Raw genomic sequence first — 27,769 nt, 5'->3', positions numbered from 1 at the left:
GTCTTATCTTTCCCCTTTAGGTATTCTACAGTGAAGTCGTATTCTTCAAGCTCTAACCGCATGCGAGTTAATTTAGAACTGGGATTAGTCATAGAAATAGGTACGTTAAAGGTCTGTGGTCCGTTTTAATGGTGAAATGTTTGCCATAAATATATGGTCTAAAATGGGTAATTGCCCAATGAATTGCCGCTAGTTCTTGTTCCGTGGGGTGCATAATATTTTTTTTTAAGGTATTCGAATGCGTTCTGGCATTCGCTTGACCATTCGAAAGAGACATTCTTTTTACATAATCTAGTTATGTGCCGTGAATAGTCGGCGAAGATCCTTATAAATCGACGATAAAAGTTGCAGAACGCTACAAATCGTCTTGCGCTGTTCGCATCATGAGGGACAGGATAATTTTTGATGACGTCATATTTCTTGTCATTTGGCAATACTTCTTTGTCTGTGCATTTGTGACCTAGGAATGTCACTTCGTGCATGAAAAATGAACATTTTTCTGGATGCAACTTTAGGTTATATTTCCTACATACATTAAAAACGTCAGTTAAGTTTTTAATCATGTGTTTTTCTGAACTTCCTATCACCATTACGTCATCCATATAAAGGAATGCCTGAGAGGGTTCTAAACCCGAGAATGATATAGTCATCATCCTCTGAAATGAATTATGTGCTATTTTAAGACCAAATGGTAATCGCGTGAAGCGATATGAGCCATTGCTCGTTGAAAAAGATGTTATATTCCTTGAGTTTTCCTCAAGTTCTATTTGGTGGAAACCTGACATCAAGTCAATGCATGAAAAGTATTTAGCTCGACCTAGTTGATCTAAAATGTCATCAATTCTAGGGAGTGGAAATTTGTCAGAAAGTAGTTTTTTATTTATTTGACGATAGTCAATTACTAATCGCCATTTCTTTTCTTGTGAATTTGGTAATGATTTTTTCGGAACTAACAAGAGTGGGCTGTTATACTCGGATACAGACGGTTCGACGATTTTGTCGCTAATTAATTTTCCTACTTGTTTTTGAATTTCTTCAATATGGCTATGCGGGCTTCTGTAGTTTTTTATATAAATGGGTTCATCATCTTTAAGTCTTAATGTTTGTTTATTAAAGTTGTTTGTTGATATTGGTTCGGTTTCCAGTCCGAACACATCACTATACTGTGTGCATAATTCCGTTAATTGATTTTTGAATTGGTCTGGAAAATTTTTCTTTAGTTTTGGAAGTACTTGTTCGCTTCTATTTTTAGTGTTGGTATTATGAATGTCATAATCTTTTAAATTTTCATATTGGATTTTGTTTACTTTGACCAATTGATCGAAATTAGTTGTACTTAGAAGTCGAATGTATAAATGTTTGGATGCTGCTATTGTATTTGCAACATAAATCCCATTGTGTATTTACTGATTAGGAACAAATATGTAATCATTTACAGCATTAATGTCTATTTTCCGAATAACTTGTGATCTGGCTGGCAGAAGAACTGTATTGTTGCCAGCGCTATATGTTATCGGAACATAAATTGGATAATTTAAATTTTGGGGTCTAATTATAAACCAGTCTTCACTTAGTTTGAAATCTAGTTGACAATTGAATTTCTTAATAAAATCAATGCCTATTATTCCATCACATGGTATTGCAAAATTTGGGTCTACCAAGTGAAATTCATGTGAAATAATATATTTGGTTGATTGGAGTTCTATTGAGGTTGTTCCTCGAGACTTTATCACACCTTGGCCTATGCCTTCGATGTTTATTATTTTTTGTGTTTGAATTTGGAAGTTATCAGAATTTACCTTCAGAAGTGAGATATCTGCACAAGTATCAATGAGAAATGTAAGTTTATTTTCAGTTGAATGATTATGGAAAGTTACGAATATATTAAGACTATAATTGATGGAATGAACTTTAACATTTATTGGTTGATTCCTAAAGGGTTCTGTGAGTTTTCCGACGTATTTTGCGTAATTCTCACATTACTATTATTATTATTATTACCCTGGTAGTAGTTTCCGTGGCCTCTCCCTTGGTTTTGGCCTCTTCTACCTTCACGGTTATTAAAGTTATTATTGTTGTTGTTATTGCTGCCTCGGTTGTAATTGTTGTGGTAGTTATTTCTTCCACGGTTATAGCCTTGGCCTGACGCTGTCTGCATCCGCGTTCTCGTCCTCCTTCTCCTCTTGACCCTGCTGTTTCAGGTCGGTGACGTGTACCGAGCGTTCCTTTTTACTCCTCAGGTGGCGAATCTTACATATCACTGGCGATATGAAATCCACAATTTGGTACGGCCCATCGAACCTCGGAGCTAGTTTGGCCGCAAATCCTTCAGCCGCCATTGACAGGGAGCACCTTGGCCCACACCATTTTACCAATCCTCGGCTTCCACTGCCTTCTCCGCAGGTTGTAATGCCTTGCTTGGTCTTGGGACACCCTCTCTAGGTTCCTCCGCACATTAGTAATGCTCTTTTCTCCGTGGATTTGATTCAAAGAAACAGCGAGGAATTTTATAAGGAGAATGAGGAGGCTATTAAAGCCTACTTTGAAAAGTATAATGCCATAGATAGTTTAGAAGACGCGCTTAGAAGGGCTACGGAAGCAGATAATATAGAAGAAAATAAAGAAGAGGAGGTGGTCTTTTCAAATTAATGTTTTAAACTTGAACAACAATTTGTTAGATGTTGATCCGGATAGCAATATCCGGGTAATATAGCTTCCGCCACTTATATCTGCTTCACACTTAGCCATTTCAGTTAGATCTCTACATTTGGAGCAAAAAAACTTCTTAACTCATGTCTTGCATAATGCAAGGACAAATCGATGTATAATAATAGGACGCCACCCAACTTCGGTAAAAATTTTACTTATTTCTTCTTCTTCTTCTCCCTGCTTTTGGAATCGAAGAATCCATTCTTCATTCCATGTTCTCTCTCCCTGTAAATTAGGCTGGGTCCGCATGTAGAAGTTTAAGCCCTGATTTGTTAAATACCCTTTGTTCAAGATTTATTGATCTTAAAATTCTTATAATAGACGAAATTTCAATGGTCGGTTCAACAATGTTTTCTCATTTAGACTCTCGCCTAAAGCCATTATTTTCTAATGTTGAAGCTCCTTTCGGAGGTAATTCGGTTATCGTGTTAGGCGATCTTAGACAATTGCGGCCCGTATGTGATCGCTAGATTTTTTAGGCTCCGTCGCATGATCCATACAGTGCTATATTTGGATCGTATCTGTGGAGTCCTTTTTGGTTTTTTGAACTCACAGAGATAATGGGTCATCGATATGACCAACCGTTTGCAATTGCATTTAATAACATGACATCCGGCCAAACTACATCTGATGATGTTAGCTTGCTTAGATCTAGAATTTCCGATGAAAGTCAAATTCCAAATGACTCAATTCACCTTTTTACAAGTAATCAGGACACAGATCGGTACAATAGGAAGAAGCTTAACTCGATACCCACTGCTCAATTTCTCTCGGAAGCTTTAGACTCAGATAAGTCCGCTCAAATAAGCTTAGAGCAAAGGAACAGGTGTCAGGAACAAGCTAGGTCCCTAAAAACATCTGAGACACAAGGATATTGTACCCCGCTCACTTTATAAATCACTGCCAAATATATGATGACGGTCAAAGTAGATACATCAGATGGTCTCGTAAACGGAGCCACTGTTGTCCTTTGAAAGATAGGCTTTAGTACGTTCAACACTCTTCTTCTTTGGACACAATTTTTAGATGAAAGCATAGGAGTAAATACGCGTTCCAAGCGCAGACATTGTGAGGAGGCTTAATGGATGCCGATTTCGAAAATTATAAAAAGTTTTCAAATTAATTCTAATCAGGCAACTACAATTGACTGAAAGCAGTTTCCAGTCGATCCTGGAGAAGCAATAACTATTCATAAAATTCAAGGCGCTACGTACAGTGCTGTATATAGCCTGTAGTACATACAGCTGCAGGTCCTTTCATTATTGGACCTTTTGTCCCTCCAAGATCCGCTCAGGATTCACCTCCGGAAGCAGAGCTCCGATAATTGCGTTCCACTAAGCTACTGAATACCCATTTCGATTGTTTAATCAATAGTCCGAATCTTCATATTTTTTTCCATAATACGGAAAGTTTACACAGTCATATAAGCGAAGTTTGTTCCCATCGTCTAATGCTTAGGTCTTCCCTTTTGTGGTTCGTTGATGCATTAACATACTCAAATTAAGTATACGAAATTCCTGGCTTTACCACAGCAGTGAGATTAGATTGCCAGTCAGTAGCTAGCGGAGTCCGACCAAAAAGAGGCATTCTCGTTTTTATTCGAAACGAACTATTTGAGAATGGTAGTCTTTGCTTAAGTGGTCGTTTTTTTTAAATCTTTCAAATTTAGCCTCTTCAGTGTTTGAGTTTGCTATCTTTAAGTACCGATCTTTAGGGATTCTTGTATTATATAAAAGTCCGACCTATCCCTTAAAGAAGTTTGAAACTAAATTTAGGTTAGGAGATTTTAACTTGTGCCTCCACTCCATCTCTGGCTGCTGCAATATCGGGCCACTGCGCGCACATTTGAGACCACATATAGTTACCACAGTGGTATATTAGTTAGCGTTAGGGAGGCAGAGTAGGCAATTAATTAAATATAAACTAAATAAGTATATATTTTTGAAGTTTTTTAGTTATTTGATGTATTCATTATTAAATTAAAAAAAAAAAAAAAAACCTAGAAAAATAATTAATATTTTGAAATAAGTCTGATAATTTAATTTAATTTAAAAAAAAACAAGAAAAAATAAATAAAAACAAAAAACCTAAGAAAAATAATTATTATTTTTAAATATGTGAGATAATTTAATTTAATAATTAATTTTTAAATATTTAATTTAATAATAACAATATCTATGCCTCCGTGTGCTACGGACAATTTCCAAGGTTTGAAAACTTAAGTCAACTCGTAGGTCCCCAAAATTGATTTTTGTTTAAACGACTCCGTTGTAATTCAACGGCCTCCAAAATTTTAATCGGAAGCTAATTCGAGCGGCGAAAAGTTACGTACATATATGAAGGCATATTTATTGTTTTTTAAATTTAGCTGCTGAGTAACGGGTATCTAATAGTCGGGGAACTCGACTATAGCGTTCTCTCTTGTTTTTACACCCGTAGAGTAAAAGGGTATACTAGATTCGTTAAAAGGTATGTAACAGGCAGAAGGAAGCGTTTCCGACCATATAAAGTATATATATTCTTGATCAGGATCAATAGCCGAGTTGATCAGGCCATTTCCGTCTGTCTGTCCGTATGAACGTCGAGATCTCAGGAACCATAAAAGCTAAGATGTTGAGATTAGGCATACAGACTCCAGAGACATAGACGCAGCGCAAGTTTGTGGATTCAAGTTGCCACTCTAATGCCCACAAACCGCCCAAAATTGCCACGCCTACACTTTTGAAAAATAATTTAAAATTTTTTTATTTTTGTATTGGTTTTGTAAATTTCTATCGATTGCCACGCCCATTTCAACGCCCACAAACCGCCCAAAGCTGCCACGCCCACACTTTTGAAAAATGTTTTGATATTTTTTCATTTTTGTATTAGTTTTGTAAATTTCTATCGATTTGCCAAAAAACTTTTTGCCGCGCCGACTCTAACGCCCACAAACCGTCAAAAACTGTCAGTGTTGAAGAGGCTCCTTCACACTTTCACTAGCTGAGTAACGGGTATCAGATAGTCGGGAAACTCGACTATAGCGTTCTCTCTTGTTATTAAATCCAATAAAGAAAGGAGTAGAGCCTTTGGATTATCACTAGGTTGGATATTGGACTTCGAAATTGAAGTTGGCAATTGATAGTGTACTTAGTACTGAACTGACTCATAGAGACATGTTTGCATTTATATAGGCAGATTGGGAAAGCTAAAGAACAAGATTAAGATCATTGAGCTATAAACATCTATTCTCCCGTGACGAGAGGAGCTCCCGAAAATAGGAGTATTTGGAGAATCCTGAGACGATTGCGTAGGCGGAAGTTTTTGTTATTTTACTTGGCTCGTTAAGTGAACGAATGTTAAGAAAGACGTAGGCTCGCCACAAAGTCTAGACTTTGGAACATGACGATGTGCGTAAATTACAACGAAGGTTAATCGAAGGGTTTTCTATCTTTGATTACAATTTGTATTTAGACAATAATGTGTGTGAGTTTTTACAGTAGTGTAGTGTGGTTGCGAAGTAGTGGGTGTATGTTACTATATATATTAATAATTTGTCACTTTGAGTCACCTTTGAAATTAATGCATTCTTTAGTTCTTAATGTATACATTTTATCACTCAATCTCAACTTTAGCTTAAAAAAAATTATTAGCCAATATGGTTTCTGTTCTGAGACCACAAATGTCGTAATATTGTAATATTGGTCTTCGAAATTTATATCGATTTGCAAGACAACGTTTCAAAGCCCCTAATCTTTCGGAAAATTTTATTTTGATTTAAATTTTACTCCAAATTCTACCGTTATTTCAGAAAATGTTGAAATTTGTCGTTCGCAATTTCAGCAGCGTAACGGGTAACGGGTATCTGCTAGTCGGGAAACTCGACTATAGCATTTTCTTTTGTTATATTAACAAATCAAAGGCCTTATAAAATTACTTACCGTTAAATTAGATGGCATGCTAGAGGTGTATGTCATCTTTGTTTCGTTAATTAGACAAAGGTCAGAGACTTTAAGGGAGCTTTTACAAATGTTTTTTGACGGAAATGTTAAGAGTGCACTCTAGGTAAAAAATAAAAATCATATATATAGATTTCTGCTTTATTTAACATACCGGATTATAAGTAATGGACCTAACGGAGGAAGGTGTAATATTAGAGGTGCTTGACTGCCTTTGGCAAGATCTGAAACATTACATGTGCAAAAATATAATGAATGTTGTAATATCAATATTTAAAACTACCAGTCATTTACTATACATAGAAAATTATTTCTTACCCAGCCCTTCATATGGATACGCATTAATAAATAAAAATGAAGAATTTAATTCATCAACAAATTTCTTCGATATATATAAGATATGAACCCTCTTCAATCCTCAAGTGCCTTCCCCCCTCCCCTATCGATCGTCATTCTCACACACGCTCTCCCCATTGAGCCTCATTTAATTGCACTCATTTAATTGCACTCCCATAACGCTGACTTCGCCCCCGCCTTGCCCATTAACCAGACGATATATTCGACGGCTGCGTCGGCTACAATGTGCAGCGTCGGCAGACGACACTTTGTTGATACGGGCGGCAGAACCGCCGGACGTTGGATAAGCGACCGCCGACTTGGCATGGCTCGAATTACGGCTGCTTACCCAACTGCTATGCGGAGTTGCCTCTTGGCCTGCGCTGGCTATAAAATAGCTTGGCTTGCCTTTGCGGCCGCTGCTCAACGGCTACGCAGGGTTGCCCCTCGCCCTTCGCAATTTCAGCAGCGTAACGGGTAACGGGTATCTGCTAGTCGGGAAACTCGACTATAGCATTTTCTTTTGTTATATTAACAAATCAAAGGCCTTATAAAATTACTTACCGTATCTTCCGTTAAATTAGATGGCATGCTAGAGGTGTATGTCATCTTTGTTTCGTTAATTAGACAAAGGTCAGAGACTTTAAGGGAGCTTTTACAAATGTTTTTTGACGGAAATGTTAAGAGTGCACTCTAGGTAAAAAATAAAAATCATATATATAGATTTCTGCTTTATTTAACATACCGGATTATAAGTAATGGACCTAACGGAGGAAGGTGTAATATTAGAGGTGCTTGACTGCCTTTGGCAAGATCTGAAACATTACATGTGCAAAAATATAATGAATGTTGTAATATCAATATTTAAAACTACCAGTCATTTACTATACATAGAAAATTATTTCTTACCCAGCCCTTCATATGGATACGCATTAATAAATAAAAATGAAGAATTTAATTCATCAACAAATTTCTTCGATATATATAAGATATGAACCCTCTTCAATCCTCAAGTGCCTTCCCCCCTCCCCTATCGATCGTCATTCTCACACACGCTCTCCCCATTGAGCCTCATTTAATTGCACTCATTTAATTGCACTCCCATAACGCTGACTTCGCCCCCGCCTTGCCCATTAACCAGACGATATATTCGACGGCTGCGTCGGCTACAATGTGCAGCGTCGGCAGACGACACTTTGTTGATACGGGCGGCAGAACCGCCGGACGTTGGATAAGCGACCGCCGACTTGGCATGGCTCGAATTACGGCTGCTTACCCAACTGCTATGCGGAGTTGCCTCTTGGCCTGCGCTGGCTATAAAATAGCTTGGCTTGCCTTTGCGGCCGCTGCTCAACGGCTACGCAGGGTTGCCCCTCGCCCTGCGCTGACTACAAAAGTCGCACTCAGCACAGGAGCCGGAGCCCTGATGGGAACCAGCGCCAACTCTAAAGAACAGTCTTTAAGGAACGCCCGATCTTGCCAGTGGAATAACTCCGCTAACTCATATCAAATCTAAATCTTTCAACTTTTAATCTGTAACTCTAAGTTCTTTAATAAATTAAAATTATAACGTTCTTGACAATCGAACCGCCGCACTCTTCTCAATACCGGGGGAAGTAAACCAAGGGTTTATCGTCGACAAACATTGAAATGCTGTTCATCATAACTAGGTGAGCTATGCGGCTACGAGAGTCGCCGATACACCGCGAGAAACCAGCTCGCTTAACTGGCGCCCGAACTGTCAGAATTCTGGCTATTAAACTAATATAATAAAATTATAAAAATGAAAAATAAGAAAAAAATTAAAAAGTGAACCAGAAAAAGTGGTAAAACAAAAAAAAAAAATAATAACGACAAGTGACAAGAATGGCAGTGATGTTATAGGGGAACTATAAAAAAAAAAGAAAAACGACCCGCCGCCGCGGTGAGAATGCCGCTACAACCTGTAGCGAGAACAACATTCTGCACGGGCGCAAAAAGTCGCCTATAACGAAACAGAAAGATCACCCGCCGCAGCATTACTGCCGCCTCCGTTGAGGTGCGGGTGAATTTTACGCGGACGCAAAGTGTCTACTCTGAAAAATAAAAAAAAGGGCCCTATGAAGCAACCCACTGTAGCCCATTCGCGAGTGCAAGGCTCATAGTGGCAAATTAATATTCGAATAAAACGATAAAATAATTTTGTGAATGTGAGATTAAGGCGTGTGGCAATCTGCTGGATAAGCTGAGCGGCGCGGAGGCGCCCAGAAAATTGTGTGGCAACTGTACCCCAGTAGGCTAATGCCAAAAAGGGAAAATTCAGACCACCGTGCCCAGTGCTAAGTTCAACCAACACAAAACTCGCCCGTCACTGTCGTCAAAGAAGTAAAAAGATAACAAACGAGAAAATCCTAAAAAAAAAAAAAAAAAAATTGTCTTGCCACAAACTAAAAGAGATTCTTTTTCTTCCCACTAGATACCACTAAGAATACGCAATATACAAACGCAAACACACAACAAACACACAAGGAGCAACACAAATTGTCAAGGGTGAGTGAAGCCACATTTACTTTCTGTGCCCTTCTTTTAAAAAAAAATAATATCATTTTAAAAATTGAAAACCTTGGAAGATCTCTATTGTCTATTTGTTTTCCTGTCCGATTTGATATACTCTCGTTGCTTCTATTTTATTTGTGTTAATAAAAGAATGGAGGAAATTAAGGAGACGCTTAATGCACTCCTTGCTCAAATGACCGGGCTTCAGGATGATATCAAAAAAGTTAACAATAGGATTAGCGCTCTGGAATCGGAAAATCAAGCTAGTAATCCAATAGTTATCCCCCCTGCGCCCTTGACGCGTACGCCCAACGAATTTGAGCTGAGGGAAGTTTTCACGCTTCCCGATTGTGTAAAAGAGTTACAAACGTTTGAGGGTCAGACTGAGAGATACGTCTCCTGGGTCAACCGGGCTCAGGCGATCCTAAATGACTATGAGGTCATCAGCGGGAAACCATTGTTTCGTGCCATAGTTTGCCACATCAGGCAGAAAATAAGAGGCGAAGCCGAAGAAGCTCTCGACTCTTACGGGGTTTTGGACGACGATTGGTCGGAAATAAAAAGAGTTACATAAAAAGCGTTACATTACGCAGATAACCGTGATGTGCGAACCCTGGAATACCAGCTGGCCAGTTGAGCCAGGGAAACGAAACCTTAGAAGAATACTATTTGGAGGTGAATAAACACTTCACTCTTATCCTCAACGGATTGAAAGCCATGGGACACCCGATGTAAGTGGTCAGGGCCCTGTCCGAGCATTCTAGGGACAAGGCCCTTGATGTCTTCATTCGAGGAGTCGGTAACGACGCATCCAGGCTATTGGTCATGCGTAGACCGAAAGACTTACAATAAGCCTACTTCTTCTGTAAGGAGCTACAAGCGGTTGCTCCGAGGGGTGGTTCGTTCCCCCAGTCTCCCCCACCGACAAATTTTACACTGAGCAACCGGTTTTACCACCGGTCTAGGCCTCTCTAGCGTCCCATACTTAGAATACGAAGGGAAAGATGGGGCTATGTTACAATTCCTTATCGATAACGGCGCAAATAAAAGTTTCATCAGCCCCAGAATCGCCGCCGGATCGACTGTCCTCCCTATCCCCTTCCGCGTCCAATCGGCTACAGGCTCGGTCAGAATAACGCACTGCGTAGCCGGGAAGTTTTTAAAAAAAATTAGGAAACAACTTGACCCTTACCTTCTTTGTCCTCCCCGGACTGAATACCTTCGATGGTATCATAGGGGACGACACACTCAAAGATTTAAAGGCCTTAGTAGACAGGAAGAACAACTGCTTAGTTATATCCCCTGGGATAAAGATCCCTCTTCTTGCTAAAAGGTCTCCCAACGTCAATGCGTACTGAGTATGAGTACTCGCATCTCTTCGACCCCTTGTCACCGGCGAGGCTGTCGAGACTTGTGTAAAGGCAGCAATCCGCACAAATACTTCAGACCCAATTAACACGAAAAGCTACCCCTACCCAGCGAACTTGAGGTCTGATAGACAAATCAGAGAACTCCTGAGTGAGGGTATCATACGTCCGTCCAAAAGTCCGTATAACTCTCCGGTGTGGATAGTACCAGAAAATGCGAAACCTGATGGCGAAAAGCAATGGCGGTTGGTCATCGATTTCAAACGATTGAACGCGGTCACAATTTCCGACACCTACCCGATCCCGGACATAAACTTCACGCTGGCTACCTTACTTCGGGGTTTCACCAAATACACATGAAACCATCCGACACTGTGAAAACGGCATTTTCCATCCTTAACGGGAAATATGGGTTCCTCCGCCTTCCCGCCTGGTCTTTGAATGCCTTAAAAAGGCCCGGCTTCAGGTTAATCTGAGCAAGACTCAATTCTTGTCCACCCAGGTTGAGTTTCTCGGTCTTGACGGTATCAGAGCGGACAGTAAAAAGGTCGAAGCTATATCGAAAATGAAACCCCCTGGCAATATCAAGGAACTGAAAAGCTTCCTTGGGATGACATCCTGCTATAGGAAGTTTATTCGCAATTATGCAACAATCGCCAAACCTCTGACCAATTTCAACCGCGGGGAATCCGCTCGCGTTAAGGCGAACCAATCTAAAAAAGTCCCGGTCGAGCTCGATGACACGGCCTTACAGGCTTTTGACGACCTCAAAACAACTTTATTCTCTTCAGAAGTGCTCGCCTTCCCAGACTTCAGCAAGCCATTCCATTTGACCACAGATGCGTCTAACTACTCGTATGCTCTGGGAGCTGTATTGTCGCAAGACATTGAGGGAAAAGACCGCCCCATAGCTTATATCTCGCGCACTCTGTCCATAACTGATGAAAACTATGCTACCATAGAAAAGGAGATGCTTGCTATAGTATGGGCACTAGACAACCTCAGGTCCTATTTGTATGGCGCTGCATCTGTTAAGGTGTATACAGACCATCAACCTTTGACGTTTGCGCTAGGGAGTAGGAATTTTAACGCCAAACTGAAACGTTGGAAGGCGAGAATTAAGGAGTACAATTGCGTACTCATTTACAAGCCCGGTAAATCTAATGTCGTTGCCGACGCCTTGTCCCGTATAGTTCCGATGAACCATTACCTCGATGAGTGCCGTTCGGACACTGTATCGGCTACTGAAGGGGACTCCACCGTTCATAGGGCGGACGAAGACACATCCCACCTGCTACCTCACGTGGAAGTACCTATCAACGTTTATCGGAATCAACTGGTATTTGACCCCGAGCGCGCAGAGTATTTGCGTGAACAACCCCACAGGGTCTTCGAACGCCACCTTATTCCCGTTGGTACTGGCCTTTTATCTGAGTTAGTCGCTACCCTGAGAAAATACCTTAAACCATCAGTGGTCAATGGAGTTGAGATCCCGGAAACTTACCTGTCATCATTCCAGTGCCTTTGCTTAAAGAATTTTGATGTGTTCAAAATTCGAATAACGCAGAGGATGGCGATAGACTTGTCTGATCCCGAGGAGATCTGCGAAGTCATTGACCAAGAGCATCGCAGAGCTCATAGGGGTGCCAAAGAGGTACGCTTGCAGCTTCTGGAGAAATATTATTTCCCCCGGATGGCTAGCATCATCCGCAAGCAACTCTCGTCGTGCGAGTGTTGTAAGATCTTCAAGTACGAGAGGCACCCCAATAAACCATTTCTCCAACCGACGCCAATCCCAAAATATGCGTGCAAAATTCTCCACGTCGATATTTTCACCCTAGAAAAGAAAATCTACTTGAGCTGCATCGACAAAATCACCAAGTTTGCCAAGCTCTTCCCTCTCGAATCAAAATCCTCGATTTATCTACGGGAAAAACTAGTTGAGGTGCTTCACTATTTTACCGTTCCAAGGTTATTGGTCTCTGACAATGAGAGAGTTTTTTGTGCCTGACGGTCTTGAATTATCTGCGTACATTGGGCGTCGGACTGTACAACACCCCGACCTAGAGAAGTGAAGTTAATGGCCAGATCGAGAGGTTTCATTCTACCTTCCTCGAGATTTACCGCTGTTTGAAGACCGAACATCCTGGCTTCAAATTAAACGAGTTGGTTGCTATTGCGGTGGATAGATACAATAACTCTATCCACTCAGTGACTAATAATAAGCCAGCGGACCTGTTTTTTGCTAGGATCAGCTACCAGGGCCTGACTAATTTCAGAACTAAGGTCCTTGAGGACGTCGAATACCGGCAAGAATTGGCAAATGCGGCCCATAATAAAACGAGTCTATATCTTATAACGAGGGCGACAAAATATTCGTGGCCAATAAACAGATTAAAACAAAAGAGAAGCAACGTTTTAAAGCTGAAAAGATTGCCGAAGACAGAAACGTGACAATAAAGACAGGGAAGATCTTCCATAAGTCAGATTTAAGGAACTAAGTGGCACCAGATCGTCTTTGTGCGTTTCACACGCTCCCATACACGAAAAACACACACCCTAATTATACACGAAAAAATAACAAAAAAAAAATAAAAAACATCAAACAAAAAAATAAAAAAAAAACATCTAACAAAAAATAAGAACATCTCTAACCACACCATTGAATTTTCCCTAACACTTACAGTTAGTAAGTTAATTTAAGCAACACTATAAAAATAAATATTACTCATAAGATTACTCTTTCCAACCAACATTCCAAGTTTCGTTGTCGCTCAAATGGCGGGAGCCGCGGATATCTTTAAATATGAGGCTCCGCTCGTCCCAAAACAGGAGGGCACCGTCTGGCGTGTCAACGGTCATTTCAAACTGGCTCACGTAATCGACTTGGGAAGGCTCGAGTCGCTGATGCAGTAGGCTCAGCGCGAGGCAGTGGAGCTAACGGATCCCAGGATTGCAGCACTGGTGGCGCACTACTTGGAGGAGTCGCAGGAAGGCCTGTCGAGACTGATGGGTACGCAGCGTGGACGTCGATCACTAGACTGGATTGGGTCCGCCTGGAAGTGGATTCTAATTACAATTAATTAGTTTGATCGTTTAATATAAAGCTGAGTTTCAACTTCACTCTATTTACCTTTACACATTTGTAGGTTGTCACAGGCCGTACAATTTGGAGGATATAAAGGTTGACAGTCAACGAGGAAACATAGAACGATCTAGGGGCTAAGCGTGCTGCTGTTAATTATTCAGAATATTCAAGAGCAGGTTCTCGTCATCGCTCATCTACCCTCTCGCTCACACAAGATGTTCAGTTGCGACTAAAAAGTCGAACGAACGTCATGTAAACCGCGAGGAAACGAAAATATCACGCCATATCCCCGATACTTTTCGTTCTTGCAGCGTAAATTCCTGGAAGCGAAGTTAGCCACGCAGGCAGATTTCCAAACGGCGCTCCCTCACTTGATTTTCGATCGCTCCAGTGATCAGACATTGAAGTTATTGAAAAGTAATAAGTATTACAAGTGATAACGTGTAACTCGACTAATAAAAAAAAATAAGACCAGCAAGTGATTTGGAAATGTTCGCTGCGTATGGTAAATTACTCGTTACCCGTTACTCGTAGAGTAAAAGGGGATCAGGATCAATAGCCGAGTCGATATGACCAAGTCCGTCTGTCCGTCCATATGAACGCTGAGATCTCAGGGACAACAAAACCCAGAAAATTGAGATTAAGCATACAGACTCCAGAGACATAGACACAGCGTAAGTTTGTTGATTCATGTTGCCACGCCGAATCTAACGCCCACAAACCGTCCAAAACTGTCAGAGTTGAAGACACTCCTTCGCACTTTCACTAGCTGAGTCCGGGGACTCGACCATAGCGCTCTCTCTTGTTATACGCGTTACTCGTAGAGTAAAAGGGTATACTAAATTCGTTGAAAAGTATGTAACAGACAGAAGGAAGCGTTTTCGACCATATAAAGTATGTATATTCTTGATCAGGATCAATAGTCGAGTCGATCAGGTCACGTCCGTCTGTCCGTCCGTCTGTCTGTTCGTCTGTCTGTCCGTCTGTCTGTCCGTCCGTATGAACGTCGAGATCTCAGTAACTACAAAAGCTAGAAAGTTGAGATAAAACATACAGACTCCAGGGACATAGAAGCAGCGTAAATTTGTCGATGCATGTTGCCACGCCCACTCTAACGCCCACAAACCGCCCCAAACTACCACGCCCACTCTTTTGAAAAATGTTTTGATATTTTTTCATTTTTGTATTGGTCTTGTAAATTTCTATCGATTTGCAAAAAAACTTTTTGCCACGCCCACTCTAACGCCCACAAACCGCCCAAAACTATCACGCCCACACTTTTGAAAAATGTTTTAATATTTCTTCATTTTTGTATTGGTCTTGAAAATTTCTATCGATTTGCAAAAAAACTTTTTGCCACGCCCACTCTAACGCCCACAAACCGCCCAAAGCTGCCACGCCCACACTTTTGAAAAATGTTTTGATATTTTTTCATTTTTGTATTAGTCTTGTAAATTTCTATCTATTTGCCAAAAAACTTTTGGCCACGCCCACTCTAACTCCCACAAACCGCCAAAAACTGTCCTTCGCACTTACACTAGCTGAGTAACGGGTATCAGATAGTCGGGAAACTCGACTATAGCGTTCTCTCTTGTTCTTATTAGCAATGTTTTGTCTCAAATCATTTTTGTGTAATGACAGAATAAATAAAAAAAATTTATGTTGAAATACGTTATTTTTTGTTTGTTTTATGTATGTTTAACTTTCTTAGAAAGAAAAATAATTTTTTTTTTGTTTTGCTTTTTTTTCTTGTGGTTGATTAGACCTTTTCTTAAGTGAAATGAAACGTTTCATTGATTATATATTTTAAGTCTATCCTTATGTACTTTTTGTTTCTTTTGCTTTGTATCTCTAATTACTATGTTATCTCTCTCTTCTATGGTTTCTACAGTATAAGGACCTAACTATACTGGATGTAACTCATGACCCGTTTCGTTCCTTAGTATAACTTTAACTCCTATCTTTAATTGAAAATCTGAAGTTTTCTTATCATAAAGTTGTTTTCTATAAGACTTCGCTTTTTCTAACATAAGTCTAGCTCTTTTATATGCAATTTCTAATCTAAATTTTATTTCCTTAGAGTATCTATTCTATCTGTTTTATTAAAATTTGCGAACTGCCTTGGTAATCTTCCAAAGACTAGTTCATATGGACAGTAATCATGCATGACTGATGGTGTTGTGTTGAAACAATATGTAAAATATTGTATCCAAAAGTCCCAATCAGTTTTATCTGCAGAGATGTATGAACGAATGTATTCATTGAATGTTCTATGACTTCGTTCTATTGTCCCTAAAGTTTGGTGATGATAGGTAGATAATAGGTTTTCTATCTTCATGTATTTGCACATATCTAAAATTACTTTATTATCCGGATAGCAATATCCGGGTAATATAGCTTCCGCCACTTATATCTGCTTCAAACTTAGCCATTTTAGTTAGATCTCTACATTTGGAGCAAAAAAACTTCTTTACTCATGTCTTGCATAATGCAAGGACAAATCGATGTATAATAATAGGACGCCATCCAACTTCGGTAAAAATTTTACTGTGTGCTCCCTTATTTCTTCTTCTCCCTGCTTTCAGAATCGAAGAATCCATTCTTCATTCCATGTTCTCTCTCCCTGTAAATTAGGCTGGGTCCGCATTTAGAAGTTTAAGCCCTGATTTGTTAAATACCCTTTGTTCAAGATTTATTGATCTTAAAATTCTTATAATAGACGAAATTTCAATGTTTCAATGGTCGGTTCAACAATGTTTTCTCATTTAGACTCTCACCTAAAGCCATTATTTTCTAATGTTGAAGCTCCTTTCGGAGATATTTCGGTTATCGTGTTCGGCGATCTTAGACAATTGCGGCCCGTATGTGATCGCTAGATTTTTTAGGCTCTGTCGCATGATCCATACAGTGCTATATTTGGATCGTATCTGTGGAGTCCTTTTTGGTTTTTTGAACTCACAGAGATAATGGGTCATCGAGATGACCAACCGTTTGCAATTACATTTAATAACATGACATCCGGCCAAATTACATCTGATGATGTTAGCTTGCTTAGATCTAGAATTTTCGATGAAAGTCAAATTCCAAATGACTCAATTCACCTTTTTACAAGTAATCAGGACACAGATCGGTACAATAGGAAGAAGCTTAACTCGATACCCACTGCTCAATTTTTCTCGGAAGCTTTAGACTCAGATAAGTCCGCTCAAATAAGCTTAGAGCAAAGGAACAGATGTCAGGAACAAGCTAGGTCCCTAAAAACATCTGAGACACAAGGATATTGTACCCCGCTCACTTTATAAATCACTGCCAAATATATGATGACGGTCAAAGTAGATACATCAGATGGTCTCGTAAACGGAGCCACTGTTGTCCTTTGAAAGATAGGCTTTAGTACGTCCAACACTCTTCTTCTTTGGACACAATTTTTAGATGAAAGCATAGGAGTAAATACGCGTTCCAAGCGCAGACATTGTGAGGAGGCTTAATGGACGCCGATTTCGAAAATTATAAAAAGTTTTCAAATTAATTCTAATCAGGCAACTACAATTGACTGAAAGCAGTTTCCAGTCGATCCTGGAGAAGCAATAACTATTCATAAAATTCAAGGCGCTACGTACAGTGGTAGTTCACACAAACTCCAGCATGCAGAGAGCTGCGCTGTATATAGCCTGTAGTACATACAGCGGCAGGTCCTTTCATTATTGGACCTTTTGTCCCTCCAAGATCCGCTCAGGATTCACCCCCAGAAGCAGAGCTCCGATAATTGCGTTCCACTAAGCTACTGAATACCCATTTCGATTGTTTAATCAATAGTCCGAATCTTCATATTTTTTTCCATAATACGGAAAGTTTACACAGTCATATAAGCGAAGTTTGTTCCCATCGTCTAATGCTTAGGTCTTCCCTTTTGTGCTTCGTTGATGCATTAACATACTCAAATTAAGTATACGAAATTCCTGGCTTTACCACAGCAGTGAGATTAGATTGCCAGTCAGTAGCTAGCGGAGTCCGACCAAAAAGAGGCATTCTCGTTTTTATTCGAAACGAACTATTTGAGAATGGTAGTCTTTGCTTAAGTGGTCGTTTTTTTAAATCTTTCAAATTTAACCTCTTCAGTGTTTGAGTTTGCTATCTTTAAGTACCGATCTTTAGGGATTCTTGTATTATATAAAAGTCCGACCTATCCCTTAAAGAAGTTTGAAACTAAATTTAGGTTAGGAGATTTTAACTCCACTCCATCTCTGGCTGCTGCAATATCGGGCCACTGCGCGAACATTTGAGACCACATATAGTTACCACAGTGGTATATTAGTTAGCGTTAGGGAGGCAGAGTAGGTAATTAATTAAATATAAACTAAATAAGTATATATTTTTGATTTTTTTTTAGTTTTTTGATGTATTCATTATTAAGTTAAAAAAAAAAACAAAAACCTAGAGAAATAATAAATATTTTGAAATAAGTCTGATAATTTAATTTAATTAAAAAAAACAAGAAAAAAATAAATAAAAACAAAAAACCTAAGAAAAATAATTATTATTTTTAAATAAGTGAGATAATTTAATTTAATAATTAATATTTAAATATTTAATTTAATAATAACAATATCTATGCCTCCGTGTGCTACAGACAATTTCCAAGGTTTGAAAACTCAAGTCGTCCCCTCAAGTAGGTCCCCAAAATTGATTTTTGTTTAAACGACCCCGTTGTAATTCAACGGCCTCCACGTGGTGTTTCCTGGGTACCGATTTCAAAATTTTAATCGGAAGCTAATTCGAGCGGCGAAAAGTTACGTACATATATGAAAACATATTTATTGTTTTTTAAATTTAGCTGCTGAGTAACGGGTATCTAATAGTCGGGGAACTCGACTATAGCGTTCTCTCTTGTTTTTACACCCGTAGAGTAAAAGGGTATACTAGATTCGTTAAAAGGTATGTAACAGGCAGAAGGAAGCGTTTCCGACCATATAAAGTATATATATTCTTGATCAGGATCAATAGCCGAGTCGATCTGGCCATGTCCGTCTGTCCGTCCGTCTGTCCGTCCGTCTGTCCGTCTGTCTGTCCGTATGAACGTCGAGATCTCAGGAACCATAAAAGCTAAGATGTTGAGATTAGGCATACAGACTCCAGAGACATAGACGCAGCGCAAGTTTGTGGATTCTTGTTGCCACTCTTATGCCCACAAACCGCCCAAAATTGCCACGCCTACACTTTTGAAAAATAATTTAAAATTTTTTATTTTTGTATTGGTTTTGTAAATTTCTATCGATTGCCACGCCCATTTCAACGCCCACAAACCGCCCAAAGCTGCCACGCCCACACTTTTGAAAAATGTTTTGATATTTTTTCATTTTTGTATTAGTCTTGTAAATTTATATCGATTTACTAAAAAACTTTTTGCCACGCCCACTCTAACGCCCACAAACCGCCAAAAACTGTCAGTGTTAAAGACTCTCCTTCGCACTTCTACTAGCTAAGTAACGGGTATCAAATAGTCGGGGAACTCGACTATAGCGTTCTCTCTTGCTTTTTTTTGCTAATAAAAAAAAATTTTTTACATATACAGTTTAACAGGGTACAACAACCCCTACACCAATACATATATACATCATTCTCTCAAACTCTTAGTACCCTTGCAAATGTCCAGAAAAACAATCTTGGATAAGACAAAATCTAGGCTAGGCCTTAGAAGTAGCAGCAGTTTACCAGACATAAGGGAGGAAGAAATCATAGTTATGGATTCCGGAAACGGGTCAGGGGGATCGGGGACGACTAGTCCGGCACCCCACGTAATAAACATGGCCAACGCTAGCACACTACTAAACACCTCAATTAATACATAAATTAACATGACACTGAATCCCCAAGACATATTAGCCTTTGTAAAACAACTGCCAACCTTCGAGGGTGCACCGGGGACCCTACAAAAATTCATAGTGAGCGTGGAGGAAGTGATCATGCTAATTAGGGGCACTGATCAGACTCCGTGGCAGGAGTGCAGCTACTGCTACGCACACTATGGAACAAGGTGCTAGGCAAGGCGGACGAGGCCCTGAATATGCTGAACACAAAATTGGAATGGGACAGCATCAGGGATAACCTGAAACGCATGTACGCATGCAAGAAAACGGAGCCTATTTTAATCTCCGAAATACAGAATCAGCCAGACGGTCTTCCCTTCGGGAAATTGTTCCATGAAATTACCAGATTGAGAAGCGAGCTGCTGACACTGGCCACCGATTCCGAACAAGGGGGCTGTGCAGCATCGAGGAGAGCTCTTTACGACGGCATTTGCTTAAATGCCTTCCTAGTAGGCATCCGCGACCCGCTCAGGACGGTCATCCGGGCTAGGAACCCGTCGATCATAGAACAAGCCCACGAATGGTGCCAGGCAGAGCAAAGCTTCTTGTATCAAAGACATAGTAGGCCCAGAAATAATTACAACAACAGGGAACCCCCAAACAGACCAGGGGGACGCTTCGAACGATACCGCAACTATTCCCAAAACAACTACAGACCGGATAACCGGAGGGATAACCCCTTCCGGCAGGGGGAATTCCGCAACTACGACAATAGGGGCCGGAATAACAATTTCAGGGCAGGACCACCGGCCCCAAGACAAGACAACCCAGACCGACGCAACGGACCCTCTCCAAGGGCTCCAACCTATTTTAACAATATCGACGACAATGTAAATTTTCAACCAGGAGCCTCGACCGAAAAGTCGGCTACCTAAGTAACATGACGCATGGCTCGACTCTACCTTACATAACGCTGAACCTATTTGACCCCCCTCAGGCCCTAAAATTCCTTATCGACACCGGTTCCTCATACTCCTTCATCGACCCAGCCATCATTCCGCACTCGACCGGGAAATCAAAATAACCACTGTTATGGACAGTTACACTGAAAATGGCAACAACCTTGCCCATGCCAAAGGAATTTGGAGAGCAGGGCGAGATAAACCTTCTACTCTTCAAATTCCACCCATACTTCGACGGGCTCCTGGGCATAGACGTCCTTACAAAACTCAAGGCAAAGATTGATATCAAGAACCTAAAACTTGAGACACAATCCGCCTCAATCGACATAATAACACAAATTAAAAAGGGGGGTACGCAGGAACTCCACATCGCACACCACAGCAAGTCTCGAATTAAATTACCTGTAGACATAGACGAGGGAGACTTTTTCTGCAATTCAGTAGGCATCAATAAAGACCTCACTATCACGGGCGGACTTTACACTGCTATCGACGGACATAGCTACCTCGAGGTAACAAAGAACTCCCATGACGAACAAACACTTTGCTTAGACCAACCAATAGAAGTTGCACCCTATGACGAGGACGAATACGACCAGCATGACATTGGGGCTGGACCCCACCGAACAATTCAAACAGCCTATCGACCAAATCTGAACTGAGCACCTAAACCCAGAAGAGCGACAAGTACTGTTCGCGGTCTCCAACCAGTTCCGGGAGCTATTCTTTGACGAGAGGGAGACCTTCACCTTTTCGAATACAGTTAAACATTCCATCCCGACGACAGACGATACACCGGTACACGTAAGGACTTGCAGGTACCCGTACATCCATAAAGAGGAAGTACGGAACCAAATATAAAAGATGCTACAACAAGACATAATCCGAAATAGCCACTCACCTTGGGGCGCACCCGTCTGGGTAGTACCCAAGAAAACCGACTCGGACGGCAACAAGAAATGGCGATTGGTTATAGATTTCAGGAAAGTGAACGAAAAAACCATCGCCGACCGATACCCTATCCCCAACATAAATAAAATCCTCGACAGCCTAGGCCTGGCCAAGTACTTCACCACCCTGGACCTGGCAAGTGGGTTCCATCAAATTCAGATGAACCCGGAAGATAAGTCTAAGACAGCATTTTCGGTCGAAAACGGCCATTATGAATTTACCAGAATGCCCTTGGTCTGAGAAACGCCCCCTCCACATTTCAACGTGTCATGGATAACGTCTTAGGAACGCTAATAGGAGATATCTGCCTAGTCTACCTAGACGATATCATAATATTCTCCGCTTCACTCCAGAAACACTTAGATGACATAAGCTCCGTCTTCAAAAAACTCCGTACAGCGAATTTGAAAATCCAACTCACCAAGTCGAACTTCCTACGTAAGGAAATAGACTTCTTGGACCACGTAGTCACTGAAGAAGGAATCAAACCGAACCCTAATAAAATAGCGGCCATAAAAGAATTTCCCTGCCCCAAGACCAGTCGACAAATTAAGTCTTTCCTGGGACTTATAGGCTATTACAGGAAATTTATAAAAGATTTCGCGCGAATTACTAAACCGCTCACCAACCAATTAAAAGGTGGCAAGTCGGTAATAATCAAAAACGAATTCCGCGAAGCCTTCGAAGTCTGCAAGACACTTCTTGTCAACGACCCAATTTTGAGACACCCAGACTTCACCTTAACTACAGACGCGAGTACCGTCGCGTTGGGAGCGGTGCTGTCGCAAGGACCAAAAACCTGTGACAGACCAATATGCTTCGCAAGCAGAACCCTCAACGAAGCTGAAACTCGCTACTCGACGATAGAGAAGGAAATGTTACGAATTGTGTGGGCAGTAACATATTTCAGAAGATACCTCTACGGTACCTTTTCGAAATAATTAGAAAAGCTTATTCCGAATATTTTACAGGAACTAACAACTATAAAATCCTCAGGTGCTTAACGTTTCTTAAGGAACCTTCAAGCACCGGCGAGTTAGTATCACTTATTAAAACAACTCACGTAAAAAAAACCACCGAGGGGTAGACGAGATGTACGCCCACCTTAAAAGGGAAATCTATGTGCCCCACTTAAAAAGTCTCATCGCACAGGCAATTCGGGACTGCGAGACATGCCTTACACTCAAGTATGACAGGCACCCGCAGAGATCACCCTACATAATGCCCGACATAATGTCCTGCATACGGATATCTATACAATCAATAAAAACTACAACCTCACAATCATAGACAAATTCTGTAGATTCGCGCAAGCATTCCCCCTACCCAATAGAAATTCCATCAGTGTAACCAAAGCATTTAAATAATTCTTCTGCCAATTCAGTATACCCAAAATGGTCATATTCGACCAAGGAGCCGAATTCGCGGGAACCGTTTTCACGGATTTCCTAGAGCAATACGGTGTAGAGGTGCACGTGACATCCATTCAACAGCCAAGCAGTAACTCGACAGTCGAAAGGCTCCACTCAACACTGACGGAAATATACCGAATCATCCTCGCAAAGAGAAAGGAGGGGAAACTGGACTTGGACCATGAAGAAATCTTATCAGAGACAGTTGTCACATACAACAATGCAATCCACTCGAGCACAAACCTAACACCGTTCGAACTCTTCAGCGGCCGTACCCACGTTTTCACAAAAACAGTCAAGTTCAACACTGAACACGACTTCCTAAACAAACATCGCCTTAAAGCGCACGACTAAACTCAACGAAACGAGGGAGGACCCCCCTGCCTTACCTACCGGAAACACAGTCTTCCGGAAGGAGAACAGAAGGAATCAAATAACACGTTTCACGAGACAAACAGTTCTACGGGACAGCGGACATACACTCCACACGACACGGAACCAAAAAATACACCAACAAAAGATTAGGAAGATTTCCCTACCAAAATGACCACCGACATAGACAGTTACACATTGGTTTTCTCTTTTTTTTTTTGCTTATTTTTCCCTGTATTGGGGATTTAAATTTTGGGTTCCGATTAAGTTATTTCTGCGGCTTAAATTACATTTTTTCCCCTTCCTTCCCTTTAGTTGGACTTGGATTTTGGGGCTCCTTGTTATTTTCTTACCACCAATGGATTTTATATTCTTCCACTAAAATATTTTTGTGCACTTGGTCATGGTTTTTAGTTAACTTCTATTACCAACCTTTTGACTTGGGATTTCGTTGTGCTGATACCTTTATCAGAATCTTACATTAAGAGTTACTAGCCTAAGCTTATTGGCGGCGCATACTACACCACCAATGACTAACTAGAAACACTTAACTGACGTCTATTACAGATTGACGATAACCAACGCCAAGGAACTGACATTCGAACCATTGACCAAAGACCAAGCAATAATAAAAGTCCAACTAGGAAAGGCCAGAACGGTATCGGCATTCACAACGATACAACATATAATACACCTGAACGAGAGCGCAGCCAAAGGGTTGCACAAGCTCATAGGGGATCTCCCGAACAAATCGGAGGCCACTAGCCTTAAATCCCAACTACTCGCGAAACTTGACCTCGTGAACCATAGGCTGGCCTCTCTGCTACCCAACACCAATAGCGGTAGAACTAGAAGAGGCTTGATCAACGGTCTAGGGACAATAGTGAAAATAGTAAGCGGTAACATGGACGCCAACGACGAAGACAGAATAAACAAGCAACTAACAAACCTAAATAACAACGAGCAGAGCACGAATAGATTCAAAAACGAAACAATAATTAGATTCAGGGAAATAGCAACACACATTAAAAGAGAACAGGAGGTAATGAAAAAAAAATAAAAATAAAATAAAATTTTTAAAGAACTAAACACAGTACAAAGGGACATAGAGCTAGACCGTCTTATCCACAGGTTAAATATCAACTTAGACCTCCTCTACGCTCATTTGACTAGCGTAGCGGAAAGTCTTTTATTCGCAAAATTAAAAATAATCCCCAAATACATCCTAACCAATCCCGAAATAGTTAATATCAGGAACTCTCTAACGAAACAGGGAATACAAATCAAAGCAGACCACGAGGTCTACGAATTATTATCACTTCATACTAGCACTAATAATAAAACTCTAACATTCGAAATTAAGATCCCAATTTTGTCTATTACAAATTATAAATTGTACCGAATTATAGCAATACCGTTCAACAGTACGCAGATAGTAAACCTACCCAACTACATACTAAGAAATAACGAAGAATTAAATATTTACAAGACCCATGTATCGAAGTAAACTCCGAATTTGTATGCGAAACCCCCACCACCCCCTCCACAACCTACTCAACAACAAACCAGCGACATGCGACACGGTGGAAACCGCAAGGAACCAGCAAATCTACAGCCCAATAGAAGGAATACTCATCAACACCAACGCAGTAAGCCTCAACATAACAACAAACTGTGCACCTGAAAGAATAGTAAACGGCTTGTTTATCGTAAGATACGACAACTGCTCAACCTGGCAAATGGAACGAGATATGCCGACACCATCACCACAATCACAGAGAAACTACAGATTAACTTGATCAAAGCCGAGGAGGTAAAAACCATACCCGCAGGAGAACCACTCAGCCTGCGGAAACTGCAAATAAATACGATGGAAACCGAAGAAGACATCGCAACAATATACGCCAACGCAACGATCCACCTTACAGTCATCTACGTCCTGATTGCCGGCTCTATGGCATTGGCCGCCGCCGCCTGGACGTTAAGGAAGAACAAAACGACGTACACCACCACGCATGTCCTTCCTACTGCAACTCCGGCCATACCTTCGCTATGTGCCCTCGTTCCGTCTTGAGGGGGGAGGAGTTATCGGTGACGGCACAAGCATGCCGAAACCCCCTACTTATGAGACAATCAACCTGGACACACACCGCAGCGAAGTCATCAACCCACACTGGATAGGCGGCGTCAGGATTCCAAGAATCAAACCGAAACACTGGAAGGGGCATGCGGGCGAAAAGCGCCAACGCAAGGGGTTTCGCAGAACAAAAAGAATTGTACGCTAGGCTAAGAGGAAAATTATTCTGTAAATAAAGATTCATTCTGTTACCGAACTTCGAGCGACTCACTTCGAACATCAAAAACCTCCTCGCGATCAATATAAAAGAAGCACGAATCCTCGACCACGACGTAACTTGTGCAGAACCAACATAGACATCATACAGCTCGCTCAATCAAAGATCCTAAGAACTATCACTGGGCCGGGCACCATGGTATATTTAAAACCAAAACATCCACAGGGACCAGGCCATTCTCGCAGTAAAAGATGAAATTTACAAACAAACAGCGTCCTACAATGAAAACCTCTTTGCACACCCAAATCCCTTCGCAAGGGTCTTGATTTCAGTTTCCAACCGAACACGCCTGCAACATACCGCCGTATTTTCAGACTTAGCCATAATTTATAAGGGCCGTTTCTTCTGTTCCAGTCTACATCTTATTATAGTATAAGATTTGTTAGTCTCAAAAATGAAAAGATTAAAAAAAAAAGCGGTTTACAATCCGGACAAGGAAGCTTGTACATGTCCAGTTTCCCACATCCATAACAAAATACTCGACGGGGTTTTAAACAGTCGTGGTTACGATGACCCGCGCCATCACAATTCCAGCATTTGGTTGAGCGAAGGGCACTTATCCTTATCCTCATGATAAGGGTTAGCGTCATCTTCCTACATAACTTCTTGAACCACACGATTAGGGTTTTGGGGTGATAAAAGTTCGTGTCTTGGCTGGTGCTTCAGATTTCTCTTAAACGTATCTACTAGGTCGAAATCTTACAATCGGATACGCAAGTTATCGCAATCGCCAACATCGATCGTCGGAATTTTCATTCGGCTTCTGCTTTTGTCGTCCGATCATATCTTTGATGTCTTCATCTAACCGTTGATGCTGGTATCTTTCTTTAAGTCAGATACACAGAGTAATCCATTTCGGAATGTCGATGAGAGCGCCATTAGAAATTAGAAATGTACGGGATTTTTGATCTAAATGACATATCTGGATCTATATTGACGTTATCCCATTAAAGTGGCACCTCTTCCACTTTAGCAGCCGGACCTTGCGAAGGGAAGTTAAGGTTTTCTAGGGCAACCGTAATTTGTTTGGTAATCGACGCCGAGATCGTTTCTTGAAAATTTGTTAGCGATTCGCTAATGAGGTTGTTAACTCGATGTCCGGATAAAATTGCGGTTTTGCTTGATGGGTTGCGTTTGACGAATCTTCATCAGCTACGTGCTGGGGGTTCTGATCTAGCGTTGGAGGAACCCGAATTATTGCGGATGTGGCTTCGGGTGTTGGGTCTAGCGTGGCAATTGTACCCGAGGCGCTGTAAGCACTAACCAGAATTGACGTGGTAGTCGACTGGTGCGCTAAGCTCCTGCTATTGGTCATGGTTAACATGTTTAGTTCGGCTAAACTACAGGCTCTACAACAGTTGGGAAAATTGGCATTGTTAAGCATCCACTGCAATATACACTACACACACTCGCTATAAAATCTTTCAGGGCAGGTGGTTTCTATGATCGGAACTTCGTTTCGTTCCAAATGGTGCATTCAGGATTGCTAACAGTCATAACAAAAATGATTTTGAAATAACAATACTAAAAAAAGGGTGATAAAGTTTGGCCTGGTACGCATATGGATTATAACAATTTCAAGCTAGCTGAAATGATCCTTCTTTCCAACTTGTGTACATTAAATCTACTCTTGATGTTAGTGAAAATATTGTCTGGTATAAAGAGGAGTGATCTTAAATAGTGCAATATCGAACAGTCTCCACCATAAAAATACGTCGTCAACCTGAAGTTTTGATCGGTATAGAGCTGTAATAATACAATACTATCAATTTATACTAGAAGCTACTTATTGACTTTTGCTTCGGTGTGACACTATATCAACCTCGTTATTTATATTATTATGAGCGGTCTAGTTTGACTCAAATCTGCCAATTACAGCAATTCCTTGACATTAAAAAATATAAATATAAGCTATTTACACTAATAACAAAGAAGGGT

At 40.8% G+C, this 27,769-nt stretch overlaps 1 protein-coding gene across 5 annotated transcripts in view; it reads right to left on the bottom strand.

Moving 5' to 3' along the window:
• The window catches only part of LOC26535118, a 117,600-nt gene that overhangs the window by 30,706 nt on the left and 59,125 nt on the right, over positions 1-27,769 (bottom strand). For 4 of the 5 annotated variants that reach the window (XM_039371593.2, XM_039371594.2, XM_015189774.3 and 1 more), the window contains exons 3-6: positions 7,729-7,798; positions 7,548-7,676; positions 6,802-6,871; positions 6,630-6,749 (exon numbers count right to left, since the gene is read on the bottom strand). In XM_039371593.2, the coding sequence (XP_039227527.1) occupies positions 6,842-6,871; positions 7,548-7,676; positions 7,729-7,798 (229 nt within the window). In that variant the 3' untranslated portion in view covers positions 6,630-6,749; positions 6,802-6,841. The remainder of the gene's footprint in view (positions 1-6,629; positions 6,750-6,801; positions 6,872-7,547; positions 7,677-7,728; positions 7,799-27,769) is intronic. The other variant, XM_039371596.2, reaches the window with a different exon arrangement.

The sequence above is a fragment of the Drosophila yakuba genome, chromosome 2L (assembly GCF_016746365.2).
Source record: "Drosophila yakuba strain Tai18E2 chromosome 2L, Prin_Dyak_Tai18E2_2.1, whole genome shotgun sequence".
NCBI lineage: Eukaryota > Metazoa > Arthropoda > Insecta > Diptera > Drosophilidae > Drosophila > Drosophila yakuba.
This window is presented reverse-complemented; position numbering and strand designations above follow the sequence as displayed.